Source organism: Marmota monax, unplaced genomic scaffold (genome assembly GCF_021218885.2).
Source record: "Marmota monax isolate L192 unplaced genomic scaffold, Marmota_monax_Labrador192_F-V1.1 WCK01_AAM20220418_F8-fsc00070, whole genome shotgun sequence".
NCBI classification, from domain to species: Eukaryota; Metazoa; Chordata; class Mammalia; order Rodentia; family Sciuridae; genus Marmota; species Marmota monax.
The window spans coordinates 5,732,025-5,754,840 of NW_026692116.1; the positions used below are offsets into that span (position 1 = coordinate 5,732,025).

The window sequence follows — 22,816 nt, forward strand, 5'->3', positions numbered from 1 at the left end:
TTAGGAAATTATTTTTTTTTAAATTTTCTAACTATAGCTGTAGTTCTTTGAAATATATATATGTCTCCATTTTCAACCACTGAGAATATATCTTGCTAAAAGGGCAGTGCCTACTCATTTGTAGGCCCTTTATGATTTGGAGTAAAGGATCTTTAAAATGTCACTCAGTCCTGCCTGTCTGGTGGCACACACCTGTAATCCCAGCAGTTAGGGAGGTTGAGACAGGAGGATTGTAAGTTTGAGGCCAGCTTCCACAATTTAGTGAGGCTCTGAACAACTTAGCAAGACTCTGTCTCAAAACAAAAACCAAAAAGGGACTGAGGATGTGACTCAGTAGTTAAGTGTCCTTGTGTTCAATCCTCAGTTTAAAAAAAAAAATCCTCAACTCTACCTCAGATTAATAAATACTGGCTACATTAGTAATATTCAGTAGGAAAATATAATTAGTAAAATGAATCCACTTACTGTAGTAACCAAAATTAAGTATTGGGCATTATTTTAACTAGACAAACTCTAAAACATGAATGATAAGACTTTGTTTTATAAGCAATGAAACGTGGACCTTGGTCACGTGTATGATTCCCTACAAAACCAGCTAGGACTGTTTTGATACTCCTCATGTGTAAGAATCAAACACGGGAAGAAAGCAAATAATACTTTGGAGCAAGTACAGATTACTTAGATATAGTAGAGGCAGATTCTTCCACAAAATGGTATGATCACAGTAGTCAGTGTCAAATTCTTATGGAATTAATTTGCTTTTACTTTGACATCATGGTGAAAAATAAATTTGCAACTTGTATACTCTATTACAAAAGAACTAACACCAATTAGCAATACTGTCTTTGTTTATTTTTGGAAATTGTTCTGGAATATTACAAAATTATATTTCCTTTAGGAAGTATGGGAGAACATGCTGTTCCTCATTCCACTGCTTTCACTTAGTTCATGACATTGAACTTCATACTGATAAATTGGCAGTTCTTGTGCCCTAAACTTGGCAAAATAACTTGTAATTGCTGCATTTTTAAAATCTAGATGAAAGATTAAAGTCCTTGAACGTAATAACTTGTTGCTTTCATCTCTTTATCTCAACACCCAGCTCACAGAACTAGGTCAACAGTCATTGAGTGCCCAAGAACACTTAGTAAAATGAGTAAATACAGGAATCATTTAGACAGAACTAGTAAAAATGGTAGCACAGTTTCTCAGAGTTCAGGTGTATTTAGGAAATAGGCATTTAATGTCTCTTTTGTATTCTATTTTTAGTAGTTCTCATATTTTTACTTTTCTTGTATGAAAATTTTCCTTACCATAGCCTACTCCATTTAGGGTCCTAAGCTTCTTCCACATGATACTAATACTTAATCTCTTTGATACTCTTAAAATCATGTATCCTCATTTCTATATCCAAGTGGGCTTGGACTTAATATGTTAGACTTTGAGTGGAGTGTTAAAGTCTCTATACTATTCAGGAGAAAGTGAATATAACTGTTGTCCCAAAATAGTTAAAATACTACCTCTTGGGTTAGTGGTTTCAGCCGGTAGTGAGAAGTTTTAAATTCCTTCCCGTGATGGTTCTGGGGAAATGACTATCTAGAAAAATTGCATGAAAAAATAATATTATTCTAGCAAATCATACACTGTTTTTTTTTTTTTGTGTGTGTGTGTGTTTGTGTAACACAAATACAGACAGGAATAGATAATAATAAGTGTAGACATTCATTCCACATTTAAATGTTTAGAATTTTCAGTAGCCTGTGAATACAAGAAAAATTATTACATTAAGGTAGACTTAGAGATTTGACATGTAGCTGATATTTTCATAGTGTGAGAAATATCAAACTGACATTATGCTGTCTCTGTGATGATTACTTCTAAATGTCAAGTACAGAAACTTATTCATGGGACTTCAGTGCCTTAGGATAGTGTCAGTTTAAAAGACATTCACATTGACTTCTTTTTTTTTTATTTAAACATGCTAAATGAAGTATGAAAAGCAGGTTAAGAAATCAATGGAGAAAGGAAGAGCAAAGAGGAAACCTATTGACTAGAAAATTTTAAATACAGTAATAGATTGCTGTACTCTTAACATCAATTTCCATGGACCCCCTGCTGACAAGAGGCTTCAGCAACTGCCTCCAAATACTTCTGACAGCTGAAATCATGCTGCTCATAGTATTCCACTCATATCAATTATGTTGAATCTGTAAAATTAAAAATAAGAACCACTCAATTATTTTGTAGCTTATCTTTAATATATAAGTCAAATAATTAAATTAATATTTTCCTGCCACTTTTAATAGTAACAATGAACTTCAAGCTAAAATCAAATAACTCAGTGATATTTTAAACTAGAAATTTATTCTTTTGTTCACCAACCTCTTTAGCAGCTAATTATGAACCTACTGCTACTTTGGAAATAACTCAAAGGAGTCTTTACTTCTTTTTTTCTTTAAAACAAATTGGCCACATCAGAGATAATTATGAGTTTAAATAAACCTTTGTCTTTCCAATTATGTGCACAGCAGGGCTCCTAATTATGTGGGGTCACTGAAATCCCATGACATCTTCTGAAAAACATTTCCCTTTTTGTTAGATTTCCTTCCTGTTCTTGAAAAGCTCTATCTTTACTTTTTCAAATCCCGTTTTTAGCAAAGATGGAGATGATGATGATGATGATGATGACGATAATAATGATGATGGAAATATCGATTCTGAGTCTTAGAGTAAAGCAAATTTATGTTGACTTCTCTTGGTCAATAGTAACTGCAGTAGTCGCTATGCAGTCACCTAGGTTCCCATTTATCTCATAAAATGTTATTTCTGATACAAACAAAAGTCGTGGGCCCTCTTTGAGCAAGTCCAGCTGTTTTGAGGGGCTGCAAAATCTTAAACTGTTACTTGAAACAACAACAACAACACCACAAAAATATAAGACAAATGCACGGAGACAGGACTGCTACAGAAGAGCCTTGTAACCTGGTTCATTAAAATCAAAGTTTAAAAAGAATGTACTGTTATTTCAGCTATGCTAATGGTATTGCTCGAATTTTAAAATTCAGATACAGGATGCAAGGATGACCATTTCATCTTTAAGCTCCAAGAGTCGCATTGGTAAGATCCATATTGTTTTACTTGTAAAATAATACCACTGAAAAGCTAGCATTTGCTAGTGTTTACACGCTTGGATCATCCCTCTGAAGGCCAAGGAGTCCCACTGACCTTTCAGCAGGACTGTTCTCTGAAGGTAGAAGACAAAAGGAAAACACTACGACTGTGCTCCCAGAACTTTGGGCATAGTTCCCCATAAAGTGCCAGGTGGGGAGGTTCCGTTCTCCCCTTCTGCACCTTTTAAGCAAAAGAGGTCCCAGAAACTGGGCCTTGCCCAGAGTCTCACTGCCAGTGTCATTTGGGCATCCTAGAGGTTGTCACTAACTTGGCCCTTTCCCGGGATTTCCAGACTGCCTGGGTCACTAACAGCTCCAGGAAAATGTAGAATTTCATGTGTTTTGTTCACTACTATATCTTTGAAACGGTTCAAGAGCCGGACACTTAGTGCAAAGGGCTAACCTTTTCTTGCCAGTTTGTTTTCTTTTCTCTTTTTACAAAGTTATGTTTGACACTGTGCATCCCAATCTCAGCAGCTCAAAGAGAGGGATGGTGTGTTCAGAGCCTGAGGCTAAAGCTAGAGGACCTGGGGCTCGTCGGCCAGGAAAGCATCAAGTGGGCTGGGCAGTCATCTCTGGCAGAAACCCTGGTGTGGGACCTTGGCCTCCGAAAAACTCCCCAAAGCCTAGGCGAGCCGCCCTGGGGAGTCCCGGGGCAGAGGCTTGTGGGCGGAGCTTTCCCGGCCGGCTGCGGAGGCGGGGCGCCCCCAGGTGGCCGCGCCGCCGCGTTGCTCCCCACCGAGTCCGCGTTGGCGGAAGGGAAGGTACCGAGTTCGCAGGCCGCGTGGACATGGCGGATCCTGTGCGGGAGGAGCTCCTGGCCCTGGCCGCGATTTACTGCGGGCCCCATGAGTGGGAGGTGCTGAGCCGCTCAGGTGACTACCCCTGCGCCCGAGGGACGAGCGCCCTCAGACTGGGGCCGCGGCCCTGTCCTTCCCCCCCGGGGGTCTGGGCACCCCGCCCGGGTCCTCAGTTGGGAACCGGGTTATCTGAAGGATGGAGTGACACGCACCCGGCGACTGCGGTTGTGTGGGAGCAGGCTGGCGTGTGAGGCGACCTCCCCCCAAAACGTGAATGGGGTGGCGCAGCCTTGGGACGCGCCGCTGCGGGCGCCCCCGTGCGTCCTGTCCCACACGCTGGGCATCCAGACCTCCTGACGTCCTCCAGCTGGGGCCTAGCCTGGAGGTCGCTGCCCACGCTCTTCCTGGCAGGCCGTCCACATGTCCTTGTCCTCTTAGAAAGACGCCTGTTTTCCCCCCCCCCCCCCCCCCCGAAATCCATCTCCCTCGTTTCCCTTAATCCATTTCCTTCATGAATCCTATGCATTATACCGCACTCACCACAGCTTAACACTAGGTCGGTATTTGGTTGTCATAAGTTGAACAGGAGCAGAGACCCTGTCTGGTAAGCTTGAACCTCAGAGCAGCTAGAACGTTACCCAACATATGGTAGGTAGTCAAGAAATGTTTGTTGAATGACTTTTGAATTTCCCCAGTGCTAAGCCCTAACCTTATCCTTTTTTTTTTTTAATACTTATTTTTTAGTTTTAGGTGGACACAGTATCTTTATTTTACATTTATGTGGTGCTGAGGATGGAACCCAGTGCCTCATACATGTCAGGCGAGCGCTCTACCACTGAGCCACAACCCCAGCCCCTGTAACCTTATTCTTATATTTCTGAATTGGTTGCTTTTCGCATACTTTTTCTTGTCAGCTGAAAGTGGTTGCTAGTTACAGGCTTTGGGGAGTGCCTTAATCATTCAGCCCACATTTATTTCCCTGCTCCTTGCAGACATCAACAGGGCACCATTCTGCCCCATAGGAGCTTACAGTCTGCAAATCTTTTTAAAAAAAATATATATATTTTTTTGTAGTTGTAGATGGACAGAATGCCTTTATTTTATTCGTTTATGTTTATGTGGTGCTGGGGATCCAACCCAGTGCCTCACACATGCTAGGCAAGCACTCTGCCACTGAGCTGCAGTCCCAGCCCTACTGTTTTTTTTTTTTTGTTTGTTTTTTTAATAATAGCAAAACTCACTCCATTTCTGACTTAGCTTCTATTAAGTAAGAAAAACAGAACAAAACAAACAAACAAAAAAAAGACCACAAAAAACCCTGCCATTTCCATGAAAGTATGGTGATGCAGATAATTGTCAATTTTTATTTAACTTTAAAATATGTACCGTTTTAGGTGCATAGGGTCTATCCTTCTAATGTTATAGTGTAACAGTTATTGAAATTGACTTCTTGACCATAAATTGGTTGACCTTTAAGCAGGTAAAATATGTTTCTCAAGTATATGAGAAATCTAGGGTTAAGATGGTTTTTACATTTTTCTGGGATGTGTTATTCATCCACAGGGTGGAAGTTTGCTCCCTTCTATTTATTCCTTCTTGCATCTGCCCATCTGTAACACATTCATGGAGCATTGTTATATTCCAGATACTATGAAACTATTAGAGCTGCCTTCTTTTTAGTTCCTAAATCTGTCTTATATCTTTTTGAAGCAACTCTTTAAAATCCATATATGAATGGATTTATTCCCTTGTAGTGTTGTCTTGTCACCCCTCTTCTGATTGAGTGGCATTTCTAATTCTTCATCTCCCTCTATTAATAATTACTTCTGCCTGAGGCAGCTATTTGCAGAGATCATTAGTTATTCCAAATTCCTTTATTATGGCTCAGGTGGGAATATCTGAAAAATGAACCTGTGATGTCCCATCATACCTTAAATATGTGGTAGTGGTCTGCAGTATGAATCCATTGAGCATTAAACACTGCTGGCAGGACAGAGAAAAACCCCCAAAAGTAAGTGCTTAAAGAAAGCAAACAGTTTCCTAGTACTGAGAACACTGTGGACCCTTTATCTGCTGTTAAATTGAGCATGACTTTGAAGCCATGCCTCCTAATTAATTTAATTCAGTGTTCTGGCATCAATAAGTAATTGAATTATAAAAGAATTCAGTGTAACAACTTAGGACATTTTGTTGCTGAAAGGTTCATTGGAGGGTGGAACAATTCAGTAGTTGAAATAGGAATGTTGGATGCTCATAACTGGGAGGTAAGGGTAAGGTAAGTACTTCTTTAACAGACTACAGTAAACATGCAGCAGGCTCTGCTGTCAGTGCTACTTGTCAGTTTGGGTTGGAGGATGTAACAGTCTGAATCCCATCAATTCCTGGCCTCCCACAAATAAACTGTTGTCAGTGGGGTCAGGAGAGCATTGTAGGGGGTCAGCTGTTAAGGCTTAAGGTTGAAGAGGCTGAATAATTGGATTCTGTTTAGCTAGGTTAATTTATGCTAAGAATTTAGAGGATCTATCTACATTTTTGCCTCTACAGTGGTTACATAAGCCCATAGTAAGGAGGCATGAGTTCTAACAACTCCACACTCCTAGCTATGGGAGAGGGATATGAGTAGGCCAAATCAGAGAGATTCTGTCCCTCCCTGTGCAGTGTAGACAGCCCAGATACCATGTTTAATGTGGCCACCTACTATCGTTCTGATAGTTTCAATGCATCTTACTTGATGAGAAGCACTCTTAGCCTTATTTGCAGAGAAGAGAACTATGCTTAGACTGGTTAAATAACCACCAGGCTTCACAGTGTATAAACCTTCACATGGCCTCATGATCCCTGGTAGAGATGGGGCTGCTGTGTCAGGAAAACTGTTCTTGGGGAGCAAAGAAACACTTGTTCAGAAAGAGAGGGCACAAATAAGCACTCAGAGAAAAGGCATGGATGGGATCCAACCTATGTTTAGAACAGTGAGGAAGGGGAGTATGTGTGCATGCATGTGCGCAGGCACCTGAGATAGGTAAGTGGCATTGTTATATATCTTCGTTTTCCTGATGGGTTCACATAGATTATATTGCTATAGTCAATGCTCATTACACATATGAGTTGCATTTTTGAAAGCCATCTCACAGATCATAAAGTTGTAAAATGGGAAGTACATAAACCCAATATTTGCACAATAGCTTCAGAGTGTATTTTTATATTTTGTTAATGGTAATGTTCGAATTGGATTCAACTGTCTTGCAAAATGAATCATGACTGTCACTTACTGACCCCTCTCAAAATTGCTCAGCTGTTTCCTGCTGATTGTCGGAACTGAACTCACTCTGTAAAAGCAATTCAGCCTTGAACTTCACTTCTAAAGAATGGGATGCCCCTTTTACCTTCATTTCTTTTTAGTTTTTTAGTCTTTTGTAATCATATTTTAAACATATGTGAAATCCAGCAGAAGCATAAGACAGTCATTTATGTATGCCTACTTGTAATTAGCTGCCTGGTAGTAAGAGGAAAGAAAAACTTGTCACATGAAATGAGAAGGTGCTGGAGAGTTCTTAGTGGTTTTCTACACAAAGTCTTACTCTGAGGTAATATAAAAATTGCAAACAACAACAACAAACAATAATATAACAACAGCAAGTATAGGAAACATCAGCTACATATGATATGTAAATGATTTCTTAATGGGCTGTAAGTGAGTCTGAAGAACTCGTTTTCTTAAGTGTCTTCTGTGATTAGACTGTATTCATTGAGTTTCTGCTGTGTGTTATACACCTATGAAGTAGAGAGAAACCTTAAAAATAGCTTTAGTGTGGAATTAGGGTTCAGTTCTGTTTCTCTAGTTTGGAATTCTCTGGTTTAGAGCATAATTTCTTTCATGTATTTGTAAGGAAGGTTAAAATTTAAAACATTTCAGTTTGTATTTTAGTTAAAAAGTTGATATATTTATTATAAGACAGAGTGACTTACAAAAAACAACTAGCAAATATTTATATGAACTTCAACCAGAAGGCAAGACCTATATCTTTGGGTAGAGTTTTGAGAATGGATGAAAATAACCTTTGAACTTGTGAAAATTAGTTTGGTAGGGCAAGCATAAGTTCTTTAGGGTATAGATGTTTATTGAGAACAATATTTGTGAGTTATAATGAGTTTTGGGGATCCAGGGAGGGGAAGAGATTAACATTAGATGTAGAGCACAATTAGTTTTCTGTTAACCAAGAGTGTTTAGCAATTCCTAAACTTTTAATAATCTTAAAGCAAATAGGGGACAACCTTGTTTTCTTTTATTAGGAAACGTTTTTTAAAAATTAAGACTACAGTGCATGTGATATGTGAAAAATTCAGGAGAAAAAGGAGCACATTTAGTTGCTTGTATAAACAAAGGCAGATGAGAAATGAAAGGGTAAGATATATAATTCTAGGCTTTTTAGGAGAAATTGAGTTTTTAAAAGATTATATAATTTTATTACCACATTAAATATAAGCAGAATGAAATGTATTATTGGGATTTTCATTTTCTTATAGAGATAACATCATGTTGTGTGGTTAACTTTGCAGCTACTGTGTGTATGTGGGGGAGAGATTAACCAAGAAGACCAATTTGGAAGAATGTTAAAATTTTCCAACTCCTACAGGAATTAAAATTGTTTTTCTTCTGAACATATGCATTATAAATAATAGTTCCATAATTTGTATGAAGTCAGGGTTTTCCCCCCATTGCCATTATCTTTGCTGACTAGGACCAGAAAATAACAGAAAAATTAAAACTGGTAAGGACTTACATGGTTGGCTCAATATCCTTTCAAGCCTGTTTCCCTGGGCTGTCTGGGACTGGCAGTTCATGCACTGTGCAGGGACAGGTGTTTATTTATATGGCAGAGGTTGGAGAATACTCTGGGCTTTTGTATTTTGCTCAGAAAAGGGAAAAGCTTGCCTTGAAGGCCACAGATATTATGTTAATTTTCTATGACTGCTGTAACAAATAACCAAAAATAGTTTATATATTTAAATTTTTAATTAAAATTAAATTAATTGGTCATGAATTCAAGATCATTTCCACTGGGCTGAAATCAAATTGTTGCAGGGGAATCTGTTTCCCTACCTTTCCCAGGTTTTAGAGCTGTGTTCTTTGTGTCCCTTGGCTTATGGCCCCTTCATCCACCTTCAAATCCTGCTGCATAGTATCATGCTTCTGTGCATGCATTGCCTTCTTCTGTGATAAAATATTCCTCCACTTTACCATTATAAGGACACTTGTGATCATTTAGGGTCATAAGTGAATAATCCATGGTAATTCTCCATTTCAGGATCTTTAATTTAATCACATCTTCAAAGACCATTTTACTTTTAAGGTAACACATTCACATGTTCTGGGGAATAGAATGCACACATCTTTGGGTCTGTTATGTAGCCTGTCACAGATACCAAGGATTTTATACCTGTGAGATTCATGATTATAAGCTACTAACATAATTCCAAGCATATAACTAACTATAAAAATTTAAAAATCCTCATTACCACCTTTTCTCCATAGTAATTGTTTAAAAAGAAAACTGAGATATTTTAGTGGTGGTGAAAATGTTAAGTTGGTTCAACCACAATGATCAGGGTCAAATACCATGACAAATTCAAAGTACCATGGACCTCATATGGTGAGTGTTAGGTGCTGTGGAGGTTGACAAGATTCTAGTAGACCACAAAGTAAGGGGTCTTTTTGAAAGATTGGGAAGCCAGAGACTATGTTCAAATTATTGCATAAAATGGGTAGTTGAAGTAAGAAGTAAGGAGAGGAATTTAGAGTGGCAGGCTGGCCCTTGGTGTTGGGTGGAGGAATTTGAAATTTGTTTGTCAGACTGGTACAGACTGGTAATTTTGTGTAGGGTGAGGCAGGAGTTGAGAAGACCAGTGTTGCAGAAACCAGAGAAAGGCCTGAAGTAGGAGGGTGGTAATGTAAATGGAGAGAGAGAAATTAGGAAGAACTTGTGATGAGAGTTTGGCAGTTAAATGTTAAGTATGAAACAAGGAACAGGGCAAAAGAACTAATGGTGAATTTAAGATTCCAAGCCTGGATAGCTGGAAAAAGACCATTTTGTGGAATTATGCTTTACAGAATGTCTGTGCATTTAGGAATTTAGGAAAAGAAGACAAAGCAGTGAAGACATGACTAGAGGTGTCTGGGAGGTAAGGGAAGACAGAGTTTTAGAAGAGCAATACAGAGGTTCAGATCCTGCAGAAGGGTAGAGTACAATAAAGGCTATAAAGTGTATCTATGTCAGGGTCCCCAGATCACCTTCAGATTTCATGATTTGCAAGAAGGACCTGCAGAACTCAGAAATACTGTTTCACTCAGGGTTGCAGTTTATTACGCAAAAAGATACAGACTAAAACCAGCATAGAGAAAAGGTGAGTGGAATGAAGCCCAAGATAAACCAGAAGCAAGCTTCCAGGTGTCCTCTTCCAGTGGAATCACACAGATATGTGAAATTGTCAAAGTAATAATGTGAAATACATGACAAATGTTGCCAACCAGAAAAGCTCCCTTGAGCCCTGATGTCCATAGTTTTTACTGGGCTCAATCATGTAGGCATGTAGCACCTGTGTGACTGACTTCAGCTACTCACACTCCAGCCTCTAGAGCAAGAAGAGTTACCATAAATCACATTAGTAGCATAATCCATTTAATCAAACTGGGACCAAGTGGCCTAAGGCCTCAGGCATATACAAAGAACTCTGATCAGGCAGAATATTACAAGGACTGGGAATTCATGGCTTTAGGGCTAGCCATGGGCCAATCTTAAAGACAGACCTTAGGAATATACAGGGTTTGAGCAACTCAGGCCAGTTAATGCACAGTAGCAATTAGAAGGGCATCAGTAATGTTTAAGAATGGAGCTTCAGGGATAAGTGATGTTGGAAATCATAGTGCAAGTAGTTATAGAAAGACTGGTTTGTGGGAAAATGGATGCAATTGGTGAGAATTATATTTTACAAAGACTAAGAAGGGATAGAGAAAGGTCTGTAGATTAAAGGAATTAGTAGCATCGAATTTTTTGTTTTTTTTGTGAAGCAAGGAAAAGATCACTATTTTGTAAGCAGGAGGAAGGAAACAGAGGGAGGGTTAGAAAATTCAAGCATAAGAAGTGACAATGATTGGAACATCAAGCATAAGAAGTGACAATTATTGGAACAGTGTCTTAGAGATAGTAGGTTTCTTGTGGAAGGGAGAAAAGTAAAAATGAGAGAGCGGGATGGTGACGGGAAAAAATATACATTATGTAGTGGTGAAACAGTTTGTAAGAAGCAGCAACATCTGTAGAGTTGGGTCAGGAGCGCACTGCCATGGTTCAGCTGGTAGGGAGGCAATGACCCACATGGAGTTAGCATTGCTCACTGCACAGCAGGTGGCATGGAGGTTTGTCCCCATGTCCAGGGTCATATGAGGTGGGCTCAGGTGAACATGTACACACATGGATCTTTGCTTAGGAAGTCTCCATTCTTGAGGAGATAGATGTTTACCCTGGTTTAAACATTACATACACAATATGTACACCAATCACAAATATCACATGTTACCCCATAAATATGTACAATTCATTATTTTTTACCTATCAGTTAAAAATCAATTTTAAAAAATCCTCCAATCTTAAAAGGGATTTTTAACAATTTTGTCCAACCTTTGTCCTGAAAGACTACATAATCTTTGTTGTATTGGTCACTAAACAAATCTACCTTCTGATCAGGAGGGAAATACTCTTTAGTTTCCAAGGCTGTTATGCAATGATAGCAATGCCTTTTGCTTAGAAGACATTTGAAGATGACAGACAATGGAGAATTATCTCCTGATTCTCACACACACACACACACACACACACACACACACACACACAATGATGTGTGTATAAATTATAGGTGTATGTGTATTTTATAAGTAGAGACTTTTTTAGGTGTAGAAGAGGAGTCCAGAAGGGTCACTTTGGATAGGTACACTCTTTTATGTTCTGAAGCACTAGGTTGTGGTAGGATCTGAGTCTTGGCCATCATTTTTTCCTTGGAGACCAGGACGGTGCCTAGAGCTTGATAGGTGCTCAGTGAATTTTTGTTAAATGATGAATGAATGAAAATCTTCAGAAATTATATCTCCCTATTGAGAGAGAATGTGGACTCCCTAGATGGTTCCTCGAGTTTATTCAGCCTAAGTGTCATGTTTTTTTGCAGGTCTATTTAGAACATCCATTTCCAATACTAAAATGTATTAATCTAACTGATGTGTAGGGAGCCTACTTTATTAAATAAAGTGTATACACACACACACATACACGCATATAAAGGTAAGTAACTCAATGAAAGAAAGAAGAGTTTAGAGAAATATGATAGATTTTAGAGGAATTTACCCTGTTAGGTTTAGGAAAATTTTTTCTTTAGTACTCATTTTACTTATGTCATACAAATTTAAATTGTGAATATGGTCTTTATAATGGTTACTGCCTGTGTTTCTGGGTGATGTTCTAAAATAGTCGTTCTTTGCAGCTGGTACTGACATCTATTAAAGAAAAACTCTGTGAAACAGATGTACTTGGTCCTATATGAATCAGTGTCTGTAACAACAGCTTTTATACACATGGAATCAGATGGCTAGGAAGCAATTTTAATGTTCTGTTAGGTTCTTTAAAATGGGGATAGATTCAGGTTTCAGTTGTTGAGGCTGTTAAGCAGCAACCCAGGTATGAAAATGAGAAAGATTTGACTGTTTCCCTTGTGAAGAAGAATAAAACAAGGGCATATGGACAAAGAAGTAGGTACCGAGGCAAGTTCCCCTCAAAGAGATTCATTTGCACCTTGTTCTGTTCTCTGCTCTTCTGATCTGTGCGCTTCTGCCCCCTGCAAAATGAATCAGCCTGACGTTTATCAGCTTTTTGAAAAGTGGGGTGAAGTGGTGTGGAACATATCAGAGGGGTGAAGCCGAGCAAATCTGAAAGAGAACGGAATATTTTATCTCATATCCTATGTGTGCTTACCCCCTCCCTTCTTCAGGAGCCAGAAGAGGTTGAATTGATGCCCACTCAATTTCAGTTCATCTTGCTACCTTCATGTTATTCTGCTTCTAATACATATGAAATAAGAAAAGAGTGGTTCCAGGCAGCTACAGTGTCACACATAGTCACTGGTTTCTCTATAACCCTGACACCATACAGGATTCCAGGGTGACTCAACCACAAAATGACCTTCAGTGGATTTAGTATATACTTTGTATTAAATTACTGATTTTATATATACTTGGTACTGTTTCTTTGAAAGTTCATGAGTTTATTAGTGATTTTCAGAATTATAAATTAGGCCTGACTACAAAAAAAACTTTTTTGGTAACTTATTAAACATGGGTGATTGTATAAGTTCCAGGTAAGTTCAGAGTGCTGGTATGCATGAATACATGAGTGTATGTGTGTGGTTGGAGGAAATCATGACTTTCTTAGTATTATGTGTCTCTTAAGAAAATAGCTCAGTGTTTTCCCATGAAAAATAAATCAACATTTGAAGCAAAAATTTAACTTGTTAGTATTCCATTCAAATTCAGTTATGCACAGCTAATGATTATTCTTGGATGCCTTCCAGAGACAGATGGAACCATTTTCAGAATTCACACAAAAGCTGAAGGACTTTTGAATGCGGATATATCCTTAGAGTTGGTGTTCCATTTACCGGTCAGTTACCCTTTGTGTCTGCCTGGTATCTCCATTAACTCAAAACATCTGACCAGAGCCCAGTGTGTGACTATACAAGAGAAACTACTTGAGCAAGCAGAGAAGCTTTTGTCGGAACCTATGGTTCATGAACTGGTTCTTTGGATTCAGCAGAATCTCAGACATATCCTCAATCAACCAGAAACTGGAAATGGCAGTGAAAAGTGTACTTTTTCAATGAGTACAACTGTGGATGATGGACTGTGGATTACTCTTTTACATTTAGATCACATGAGAGCAAGGACTAAATATATCAAAACCGTGGAGAAGTGGGCTTCAGATTTAAGTCTGACAGGAAGATTGATGTTCTTGGGTAAAATAATACTGATTTTACTACAAGGAGAAAGAAACAACATCAAGGTGCCAAAAAGTTAAATGTTAAACATGAATCTGATTATTTTCTGTTTCAAATGGTGTGTCTTTAAGTGCGTTTTATAACAATGGGGTAGATTAATCATTAAGATGCTTGTGCTTTCTCTATTACAACATTAATGGATCTTCATTTTCCTTTTTTTTAGGAGTGTCTAACTCTTAATGGCAACTACAAACTTGCAGAGCTCAAAAGAATAAGTTAAGATTATATTTTAAAAATCATGCCACTTAATGAAAATGACAGGTTATAAAAAATTCCTGTGGCACATATGTTTGTTTTTATAATTAGCCATGGGCCTCAACTTTATAAATGTGCACTAAAAGTTTGTGCATATTAATATTTCCTCCTGTAGTTATGCACAGCAAAGTGTAATTTTGTGGGTATTCTGCAAACTGTAACTTGCTGGCAGTTAAAAATACATTCTGACACTTTAATTTTGTATCTGTAATACCTGGAAAGAGAGGCTTGTCCCTTATAACCAAGATTTAGTGTTGGTAGAAGTAGAATCATTAGGACTGTCAGCCTGTCACCTCCCACCTCACTTCTGCTTTCCACCTGACTCGTCTCAGCATCTGCTTTCAAAACCATCATCTTCAGATTTTTAAAGTTCTTATTCTAAACTCCTCTAACCCGTTTTATAAGGAACCAGACAAGGAAAACTGCTTATTATATTTTAAATCTTAAAAGAGCTACGAATCACTTAGTAAGTTTTATACTTTCAGATAGTTTTATACTTTCAATGGTCAGGAGTAATTGTACTAGAATTTATTTAAAACAGATTTAGCGTGAACAGCCTGTAATCTTAAAGACTTGCAGAATAATGACTTCTTTTTTTCAAGATGGGCTGTTATCACAAAAGTCCGTTGGCATTTAGTTAACTAGATTTTTGCTGGATTATATTAAGTAAAACAATAATTTAAATTTAATATATATCCTGGATTGGGGCCTGACCAGGAAATCATATTCTGAGGTGATTTGTAGTATATTTACAAACTTTGATCCTTTTGGGTGAAATACAAATTGACAGAAATGAATACAAATCTGTTCCTTGCTCAAATTTCCCCCAAAGGCTTTGATTATTCTTTAAGCCAGCTAAGACATATTAGGATAAATGCAGCTATTTTACAGATGTTACTCAGATTGAATCATTAATTAACAAGTATTTATTCATACAACTAGAACTCTGTTAATGCAGGGAAGTGTTACTTTACTATTTTTTTTAGTTATCTCTAAAATGTCATTCTATGTGAATTTTTGTGTTAAAATTTTATTGCCAGTATTGAGAATGTGCAGGTATGTTTATAGATGCCACCAATTTGGAATGGCAAGTGCTGTGTGTCTGATATTCCATTAGGATGCTGGATTAGTAGTAATAATAGCAGTTACTTGTGCTCTTAAGTATATGCCAGGTATAAGCACTTTGTGTTATCTGATTTAATTGTCACAGCTTCCCTAGGAGGTAGATCCTGTTATTAGTCCTATTTTATGGAGGAGGTTAACTAAGGCACAGAGAATTTAAATACTCAGCCTAGAGTCAGAGCTGGTAGACAGTTCAGTTTAGATTGAAATTTGAATAGTTTGTTTACGTTACTCTTTACTTCTGCATTCAACAGAACATTATTCTACCCTGTGTGTAAAAACATCGTGTAGCTATCTTGCTGCTTGATTCAGAACGTACTCTTTTAGCATGATAATAAACCTGCAGGTTTATGGCTCCTTTAAAGCTAGGATTTTGAGATTCAGAGTAAGATATGTATGTAACATACTGATTTATCATTTAGGAGTACCTGATTCTTCAGAAAACCTCCAAAGTAGATGTGGACTCAAGTGGAAAGAAATGCAAAGAGAAAATGATTAGTGTACTGTTTGAAACAAAAGTACAGACGGAACACAAAAGGTATAATTTAGTACTATTGCAGATGGAAAAGCAACTGAATCGATAATTATACTCTGACAAATCTAGGCATATTCATGAGTTTCTCTTGTATAATGCAGGTTTCTGGCATTTGAAGTCAAAGAGTATTCAGCATTGGATGAGTTACAAAAGGAATTTGAAATCGCAGGACTTAAGAAGATTTTCTCTGAATTTGTACTTGGACTAGTAAAATGAAATGAACGACACGAATCTTTTAAGTAAAGTGTTTTTTGTTGTTGTTTTTGCATCAAATTTGGGGAATGGCTAACTGAAATAGTTGTAAGAGAACAATTTTAAAGTTTCTCTTCACAGCAAAATTGTAGTAATTTCAGAAACAAAAGCCAGTTCTGTTTTAGGGAATATGAAACATAAAAAAACCTATATATTCTAATCTTTGCCAGGGAAGGCTCGGTTCAGTAGATGGAACATAAACTGAAAGATAAATAAAAAAAGTAGTGGTAAATAAGCCCTTGTTTTTATATAGAAAGTTTGTTTGGAACTATGCAATTTTCTGGCTAATTTGTAATTAAATTATTTTTTACAATGGAGATTTATTTTCATGATTATATTCTTAACATTTGACCACGATTTCCTCCATTCAGCTTATTACATCTGAAGCTTTAAGTTGAGTGTTAAGAAAATACAACACTGATTTTTTTTTTCTATGTGTGGAATTGTATAAATTATTGTTTAAATCCAAACCAAAGCTGGGTACGGTGGTGCACACCTGTAATCCCAGTGGTTTGGCATTTGAAGGCAGGAGAATTGTGAGTTCAAAGCCAGCCTCAGCAATGGTGAGGTGTAAGCAACTCAGTGAAACCCTGTCTCTAAATAAAATGTAAAACTTGGCTGGGGATGTGACTCAGTGGCTGAGTGCCCCTGAGTTCAATCCCCAGCACCAAAAAAAAAAAAAAAAAAAAAAAAAAAAAATTGCAAACCAAAGTTCTCTAGAACCTGATGTACAGCTGATGTACAGTTGCTTTCTTTTGGGGTCCTAGAATAGCATCGTATTTGCTAGCTATGGTCCTAGAGAATTGATTTAACTTAAAATTCTTATTTGGAAAATAAAACTTCTGGTTTTACATGGGGAATATGCTCACACAAAATGAACATGGCTTGCTGGATAGAAGAAATTATATGGAGATACTATTTTTTGTAATGATATCTTTTAAGTCATGATAAAAATACTTTTTCTGATTTAAGGAGAAAGACACAAAATAAAAGCTTGTATTAAAATATATAATGAAAAGGAAAGAGGGCATTGCATCTGAGAAAGGATATTTGTGTGCATGAAGCCACCTGGGCTTCTAAATTAAGAAGCTGAGTCATGGAAGAAAGGCCAAGCAAATCCTTCTTGCTACAACCTATGAAGTACAGTGATGTCATCATAAAATCATAACTAGTAGGGGAGAGAAGTGAGAAAACATTATGGCATGCTGAGTGATATTCTTGACAGTACAGTTCTGTGACCTTGATGGTTCAATCTGATTTTCTTATTTTCAGGCACCTTTGTTATCAAATTATGCCTAATTATTAGTCATTTTATAGAGTTCTATTAATAAGAGGGTGTTTTCAGTTTATTTATTTCCAGGTGTTTATGATTTTTTTTCCCTTGGAGAACTGGCAAATATAGATTGTTCCATGAGAAAAACATATATATCAGGTAAATTTACCCTACTTGTATGCAAAACTGAGAAGATAGGCTTAACCCCTTAATTTCATTTATTGTAGTTTTAGTGAAAATTAAAATAAGGAAAAGAACAGCATTGAGATTATTCACCATATGACTGAGATGAATGGAGGCAGATCATAATGTAATAACATTGAAGATTATTACCACAAGGCTGTAACAGTAGCAATAGTAGAAGATGGGATTTGAATTTTATAACAGTAGAACTTCTAGTCCTCTATTTTACCTTGATTCTTCTTTGTTTCAGTGACTTCCTGTCACATGCTTTATGGTACTTCTTCAAACTTTTATCTTCAAATCTAACTCTGGAAGAGTTGGATCATGTGTGGGGTTGTGGCTCAGTGGTAGAGCACTTGTCTGGCACGTGTGAGGCATCTTTAGCACCACATGAAAAAAATACATAAAGTTAAAAAAAAAAGAGTTGGAAGAGGTCAAGTGTTAGTAATGACTTTCTCTAACTTAATTTTATTTCTGTCTGCTAAAATTATGTAAAAAGTATTGGCTGTTATTACTCTTTTAGACGTTTATATCAGTCACAAATAAAGATATATCAGAATGGAAAACTAAATTTTGACAGTGTTTAGTTTATATACATTAAAATTGACCTTTGGTTAAAAGAAAATTTAAAGTTATATACCAAAAAATTATAGGAATCTCTTTGGTATTTTTTAAATTTTAGTGTCAAAGGAAGAGAATCTTAATTATTTCCATTGATATTTTTGCCTCAAACTCTGCTGCTGTCCTCTCAGTTTATAGTACTTATGAAGAGATAATTAGGTTTTCTCCTTTGGTAAGAGCAGACCAGCTTCTCATTGAGGAAAACTGAGAACAAAATTTAAAACACACAATTTAAAACCTCTTAAAAGTATCAAAGTCAGGAATATAATAAGAATTGTTAAGCCAAATTTGGGAAGGGAAAGGGATCCCCTGAGAATTAAACCCAGCACTTTGGGATATTTTTTCCTGGGATGCATTAGCTATTCTGGAAGAGTTACCTTTTTCTATGTCTTTGTGTATAGTAACTATTTTTTTTTAGCTTACAGTGGAGTTAACTTTTGTCAGCTTGAAGCTTGAGGGAGTAAAAGTTTGGGGCCTGGAGAAAAGAAGAGGTGGGAGACCAAGAGCTGGGAGCCTGTAAGGATTACTCTGTAGGAGTAAGGGTGAAGTGTAAACAAACCACTTGTCCTAGACTGTAGACTGTAGCCAAGTTTGAGGACTCTGGTGAGGTCAAGAAAATCTAAAACCTTGAATTTGGATTAAGGAATCCCCTGATTCTAAAGCTCTCCAATCCAGTGAATCTTCTTTGGAGGAAGAAACATCATCAGATGCCTCATATTATATCAGTGAATTAGTTTTAAATTCATTGTGCAACAAACTGAAGTAATTGGATACATGAAGAAATAAGATAGGGAGAAACAGCAGAAACAACAGGCAATAGAAATAGACCTGCAGGAACTCTAGGTCTGGTAAGCTGGGATCACCAGATATAGATCATGAAAGAGTTATGCTTAAGTTCAAGAACATATAAACCAAGCTTGAAATTATTAAAGATTACATGGTATATATGAATAAAACCAAAGAACAAAACAAAATTATAGGACTGAAAAATGCAAGCATTCAAACAATGGTTAATCAGTTAAGATCCAGTTAAGAAATCAGAAACCAGTCTAGGTACTTTAAACAGTGTTTTAAAAATAGACATGGATTACAGATGAGAGATGCTAGAAGAGCTAATGGGAAGGTGGGGCTGGATTAGAGAAGAAAGAAGTGGGTGGTACACTTAAGAGTTCAGAAACTACTAAGGCCTGTGCCCTCTGTTGCACTGCTGAAGAGCATTCTAACTGGTTATAGATTTGCTCACATGCTGCTTGGACCAGAGCTAAACTTCTCAATAGGTTCTCCCCCTGCTCTGTTGAAATTTGGAATGATAGCCCTATTTCCACTATAGCAACAAGGTCTGGGAAATATAGTTTTTAGAAACCCAACCTCAGGAAGACAGCTGTAGGAGGATGGATGTGTGCATGTGTTTGTGTGTGAAGGTGGGTGGGAGGGTGTCGCGAGCCACCTTGGACTGTGTGTGTGAGCTATGTGCGTTTGAATGATATGAGAGGACTGGTTTGGTGTTGTGCATTGATTGGGCTGTTCGATGTAAATGTGCCTTTCCTCTCATTCTGCCTGTGATCCCACACAGCACCTGAGATGGGTGTGACTTGCCAAGATGTCAATCTGCTGACCACAAGACATCACAAAGCAAGAATCCACCTTTCAAAACCCTATCCTTTGCTTATTTGGGTGGAATAGTCTATCAAATGTCTTTTCCCTAATAGATACAGGGATTCCCAGTGTGTTCTCTATCTTGTTCCCTTTCCAGCGCCACCCAGCATGGAGCTGACTGTTAAGGTCGCAGAGCCATCCTGCCCTCGATCTTAGAAACTCATGTTCGTGTGCTGTGTGGGGTTTTTTCCCCCGCCATTTTCTTAGTTAATTATACAGCCAGCTCCTTTGAACCCAGCTCCCAGCTCATCTCACCAGCCCATACCCATAGCAAGTAACCAGCACAACCCTCCTTTTTAGCTATCAAGCATCTACACACTCTTCTACACGTATTTAAATTTCTATTTATCAATAACGGTTTGTGCTTCTATCATTATTTAGTCCCTTTTTTATTATACATGTGTTTTTTGAGACAGGGTCTTGCTGTATTTCCCAGGCTTACCTTGAATTTGTGATCCTTCTTCCTTAGCCTTCCAAGTCTCTGGGATTATAGGCATGCACCACCATGCCTGCCTCCTCTTTTGTGCAAAGAAGAAATTCTCACCTTCTCCCTCAAAAAGGGAGAAACAAAATTTATACCAATTACTGTTAATTTTATTAGCATTAATTATAGTTTACTCACAGTCCCACCTGGATAGTCTATAACCTGTTAATATATTCAACAACCACCTACACTCCTTATATAATGTGATAGGGGACAGGGGGTTGAAAAAAATAGTTACTATATACAAAGACATAGAAAAAGCAATGCAGCAAATCTGGATAGTTACCTTGTTACTTTTTTTTTTCTCTAGTTGGTCATGAAACTACTTGGTATTTATAAATTCTTCTTTTTGATTTTTCTTTGCTCTGACCTGCACTTCAGTTGTCAGGGTTTCTTACCTTGTAGAGTAGCCGAATCTTCATTCTGAAGAGGCTGTGTTCTTAGGAGTTGGCTTGCTTATTAACTTTACTATTAAATGAGAGTCTTGCTGGGTATGGTGGTGCATGCCTATAATCCCAGAGGCTTGGGAGGCTCAGGTGGGAGGATTGCTAGTTCAAAGCCAGCCTCAGAGTTTAGAGAGACCCTGTCAAAAATAAAATAAATAAATAAATAAATAAATAAAAAGGACTGTGGATGTGGCTCAGTGGGTTAAGTGCCCCTGGATTCTATCCCTGGAACCAAGGGGGGGAAAAGTTCTTACGAGGCAACCCAGAGAAGCCCCTGGGTTCCTGACATAGTCTTTGTTGATCCCATTATGTAGCAGTAACCCAATATCACTGTAGCAATCTAGACCAATCCCCCTAGCCAGTACAGGAACCTCTCTCTTTTTGTTAGTTTAGTATCATAGGAAATCTCAACTTCCAAATCATTTGGACTATTTTATATGCCCTAGTAAGAGCATTTTCTAGGAGGTTCCAGGATGGCAGAATAGAGCAGGTCACTTTCCTGGCTGCTCCATGGCATGAAACCAAGAAAGGCAGCTTCTCAGCAAGGTGGTTGAACAAAAAGAAAGGGGAGACTTTCCTGGAATTTAATACTGGGCACTCAAAGCAGATTAGGGACTCAGGAGGTTGAATATAATAAATATGGAAGAAATATCCAGTACTGTAGCTGCTACCATGGCCAGAGTCACCTGTCAGAGTGGTCCTACCATGAGCACAGTGGAGGGAAAAGGGAATTAAAAGAACCCGCATTTTTGGGAGGACTGAACTGTGTCTGGGTATAGAAAGTTTAGAGATGAAAGACACTGCCCCAGTAAACTGAAAGGTGTGCTGCAAATTTTCTATTTTTATTGTATGCAATAACTGATCATATCATTTTTGTTTATTGTGACAATATTGTATATGCCATAGCAGGAACTATTTGGTTTAATACTGTATATTGTTTGCATTGGTTTGTTGTTATTATTTGTCTCCCCCTAAATGGTGAGGTACTGAAAACCTTCAAGGACATTATACTTTTATAGGGTAGAAAATCTACTGCCTCAGATCCATACTGTTAGATGGGTAGACACACAAACAACATGAAAAAGCAAGGGAACAAATCACCCCAAACAAACCAAGATACTTCAATAACAGAATTCATCACCACCACAGTGGAAGAAATGTCAGAGAAGGAGTTTAGAATGTACATAGTTAAACTAATCAGTGAGGTAAATGTTGATGTAAGGAGTGATATCAGAGAGAAAATTCAGGAAGTGAAAGATAACTTCAATAAAGAGATATTCTGAAAAAAAATCAAGCAGAAATCCTTGAAATAAAGGAATCAATAAACCAAATAAAAATTCAATTGAAAGCATAATCAACAGTCTAGACCATTTGGAAGACAGAGTTTCAGGTAATGAAGACAAAATATGTAAGCTTGAAAATAAAATTGACCAGGGAGAAAAGATGTTAGGAGACCATGAAGAGAACTTCTAAGAAATATGAGATAACCTGAAAAGACCGAATTTAAGATTTGTTGGGATAGATGAAGCCTTGAAGATATAAACCAAAGGAATGCACATTTTTTTCAATGAAATAATATCAGAAAATTTCCCAAGCCTAAAGAACAAAATGAAAAATCAGACACAGGAGGTTTATAGGATTCCAAATATACAAAATTATAATAGACCCACACCAAGACACATTATAATGAAAATGCTTAACATAGAGAATAAGGATAAAATTTTAAAGGCTGCCAGAGAAAAATAACATCATGTTTAGTAGGAAACTTTTCCAGAGCTCAGCTGATTTCTGAACCCAGACCCTCAAAGCTAAGAGGTCTTGGGATAATATAAATCAAGTTCTGAAAGAAAATTTATGCCAGCCAAGAATCCTGTACCCAGCAAAATCAAGCTTCAGAATTTACTGAAATAAGAGCCTTGCATGATAA

The 22,816-nt window shown here is 37.5% G+C and overlaps 1 protein-coding gene across 4 annotated transcripts; it reads left to right on the plus strand.

The window, feature by feature from the left end:
* Positions 1-3,879: 3,879 nt before the first annotated feature.
* On the plus strand, positions 3,880-16,205 carry Rwdd3 (RWD domain containing 3). 4 transcript variants are annotated; one of them, XM_046462273.2, is made up of 5 exons: positions 3,880-4,045; positions 13,580-14,067; positions 14,226-14,277; positions 15,862-15,977; positions 16,076-16,205. In XM_046462273.2, the coding sequence occupies exons 1-4, from the start codon at positions 3,961-3,963 to the stop codon at positions 15,936-15,938; spliced, it is 702 nt and encodes a 233-aa protein (XP_046318229.1). In that variant the 5' UTR covers positions 3,880-3,960; the 3' UTR covers positions 15,939-15,977; positions 16,076-16,205. The 4 variants fall into 4 exon arrangements, with proteins under 4 accessions (XP_046318229.1, XP_058441388.1, XP_058441389.1 ...); XM_046462264.2 differs by lacking the exon at positions 14,226-14,277 and having other exon boundaries at positions 3,883-4,045; XM_058585405.1 differs by lacking the exons at positions 14,226-14,277; positions 16,076-16,205 and having other exon boundaries at positions 3,881-4,045; positions 13,580-14,120; positions 15,862-15,970.
* The last annotated feature ends 6,611 nt before the right edge of the window (positions 16,206-22,816 follow it).

Coding starts and splice junctions, on each gene's coding strand:
- Rwdd3 (XM_046462264.2), top strand. CDS start 3,961: ATGGCGGATCCTGTGCGGGAGGAGCTCCTGGCCCTGGCCGCGATTTAC. Junction 14,068..15,861: donor GAGAAAGAAACAACATCAAG/GTGCCAAAAAGT, acceptor TTTATCATTTAG/GAGTACCTGATTCTTCAGAA. Junction 15,978..16,075: donor GTACAGACGGAACACAAAAG/GTATAATTTAGT, acceptor TGTATAATGCAG/GTTTCTGGCATTTGAAGTCA.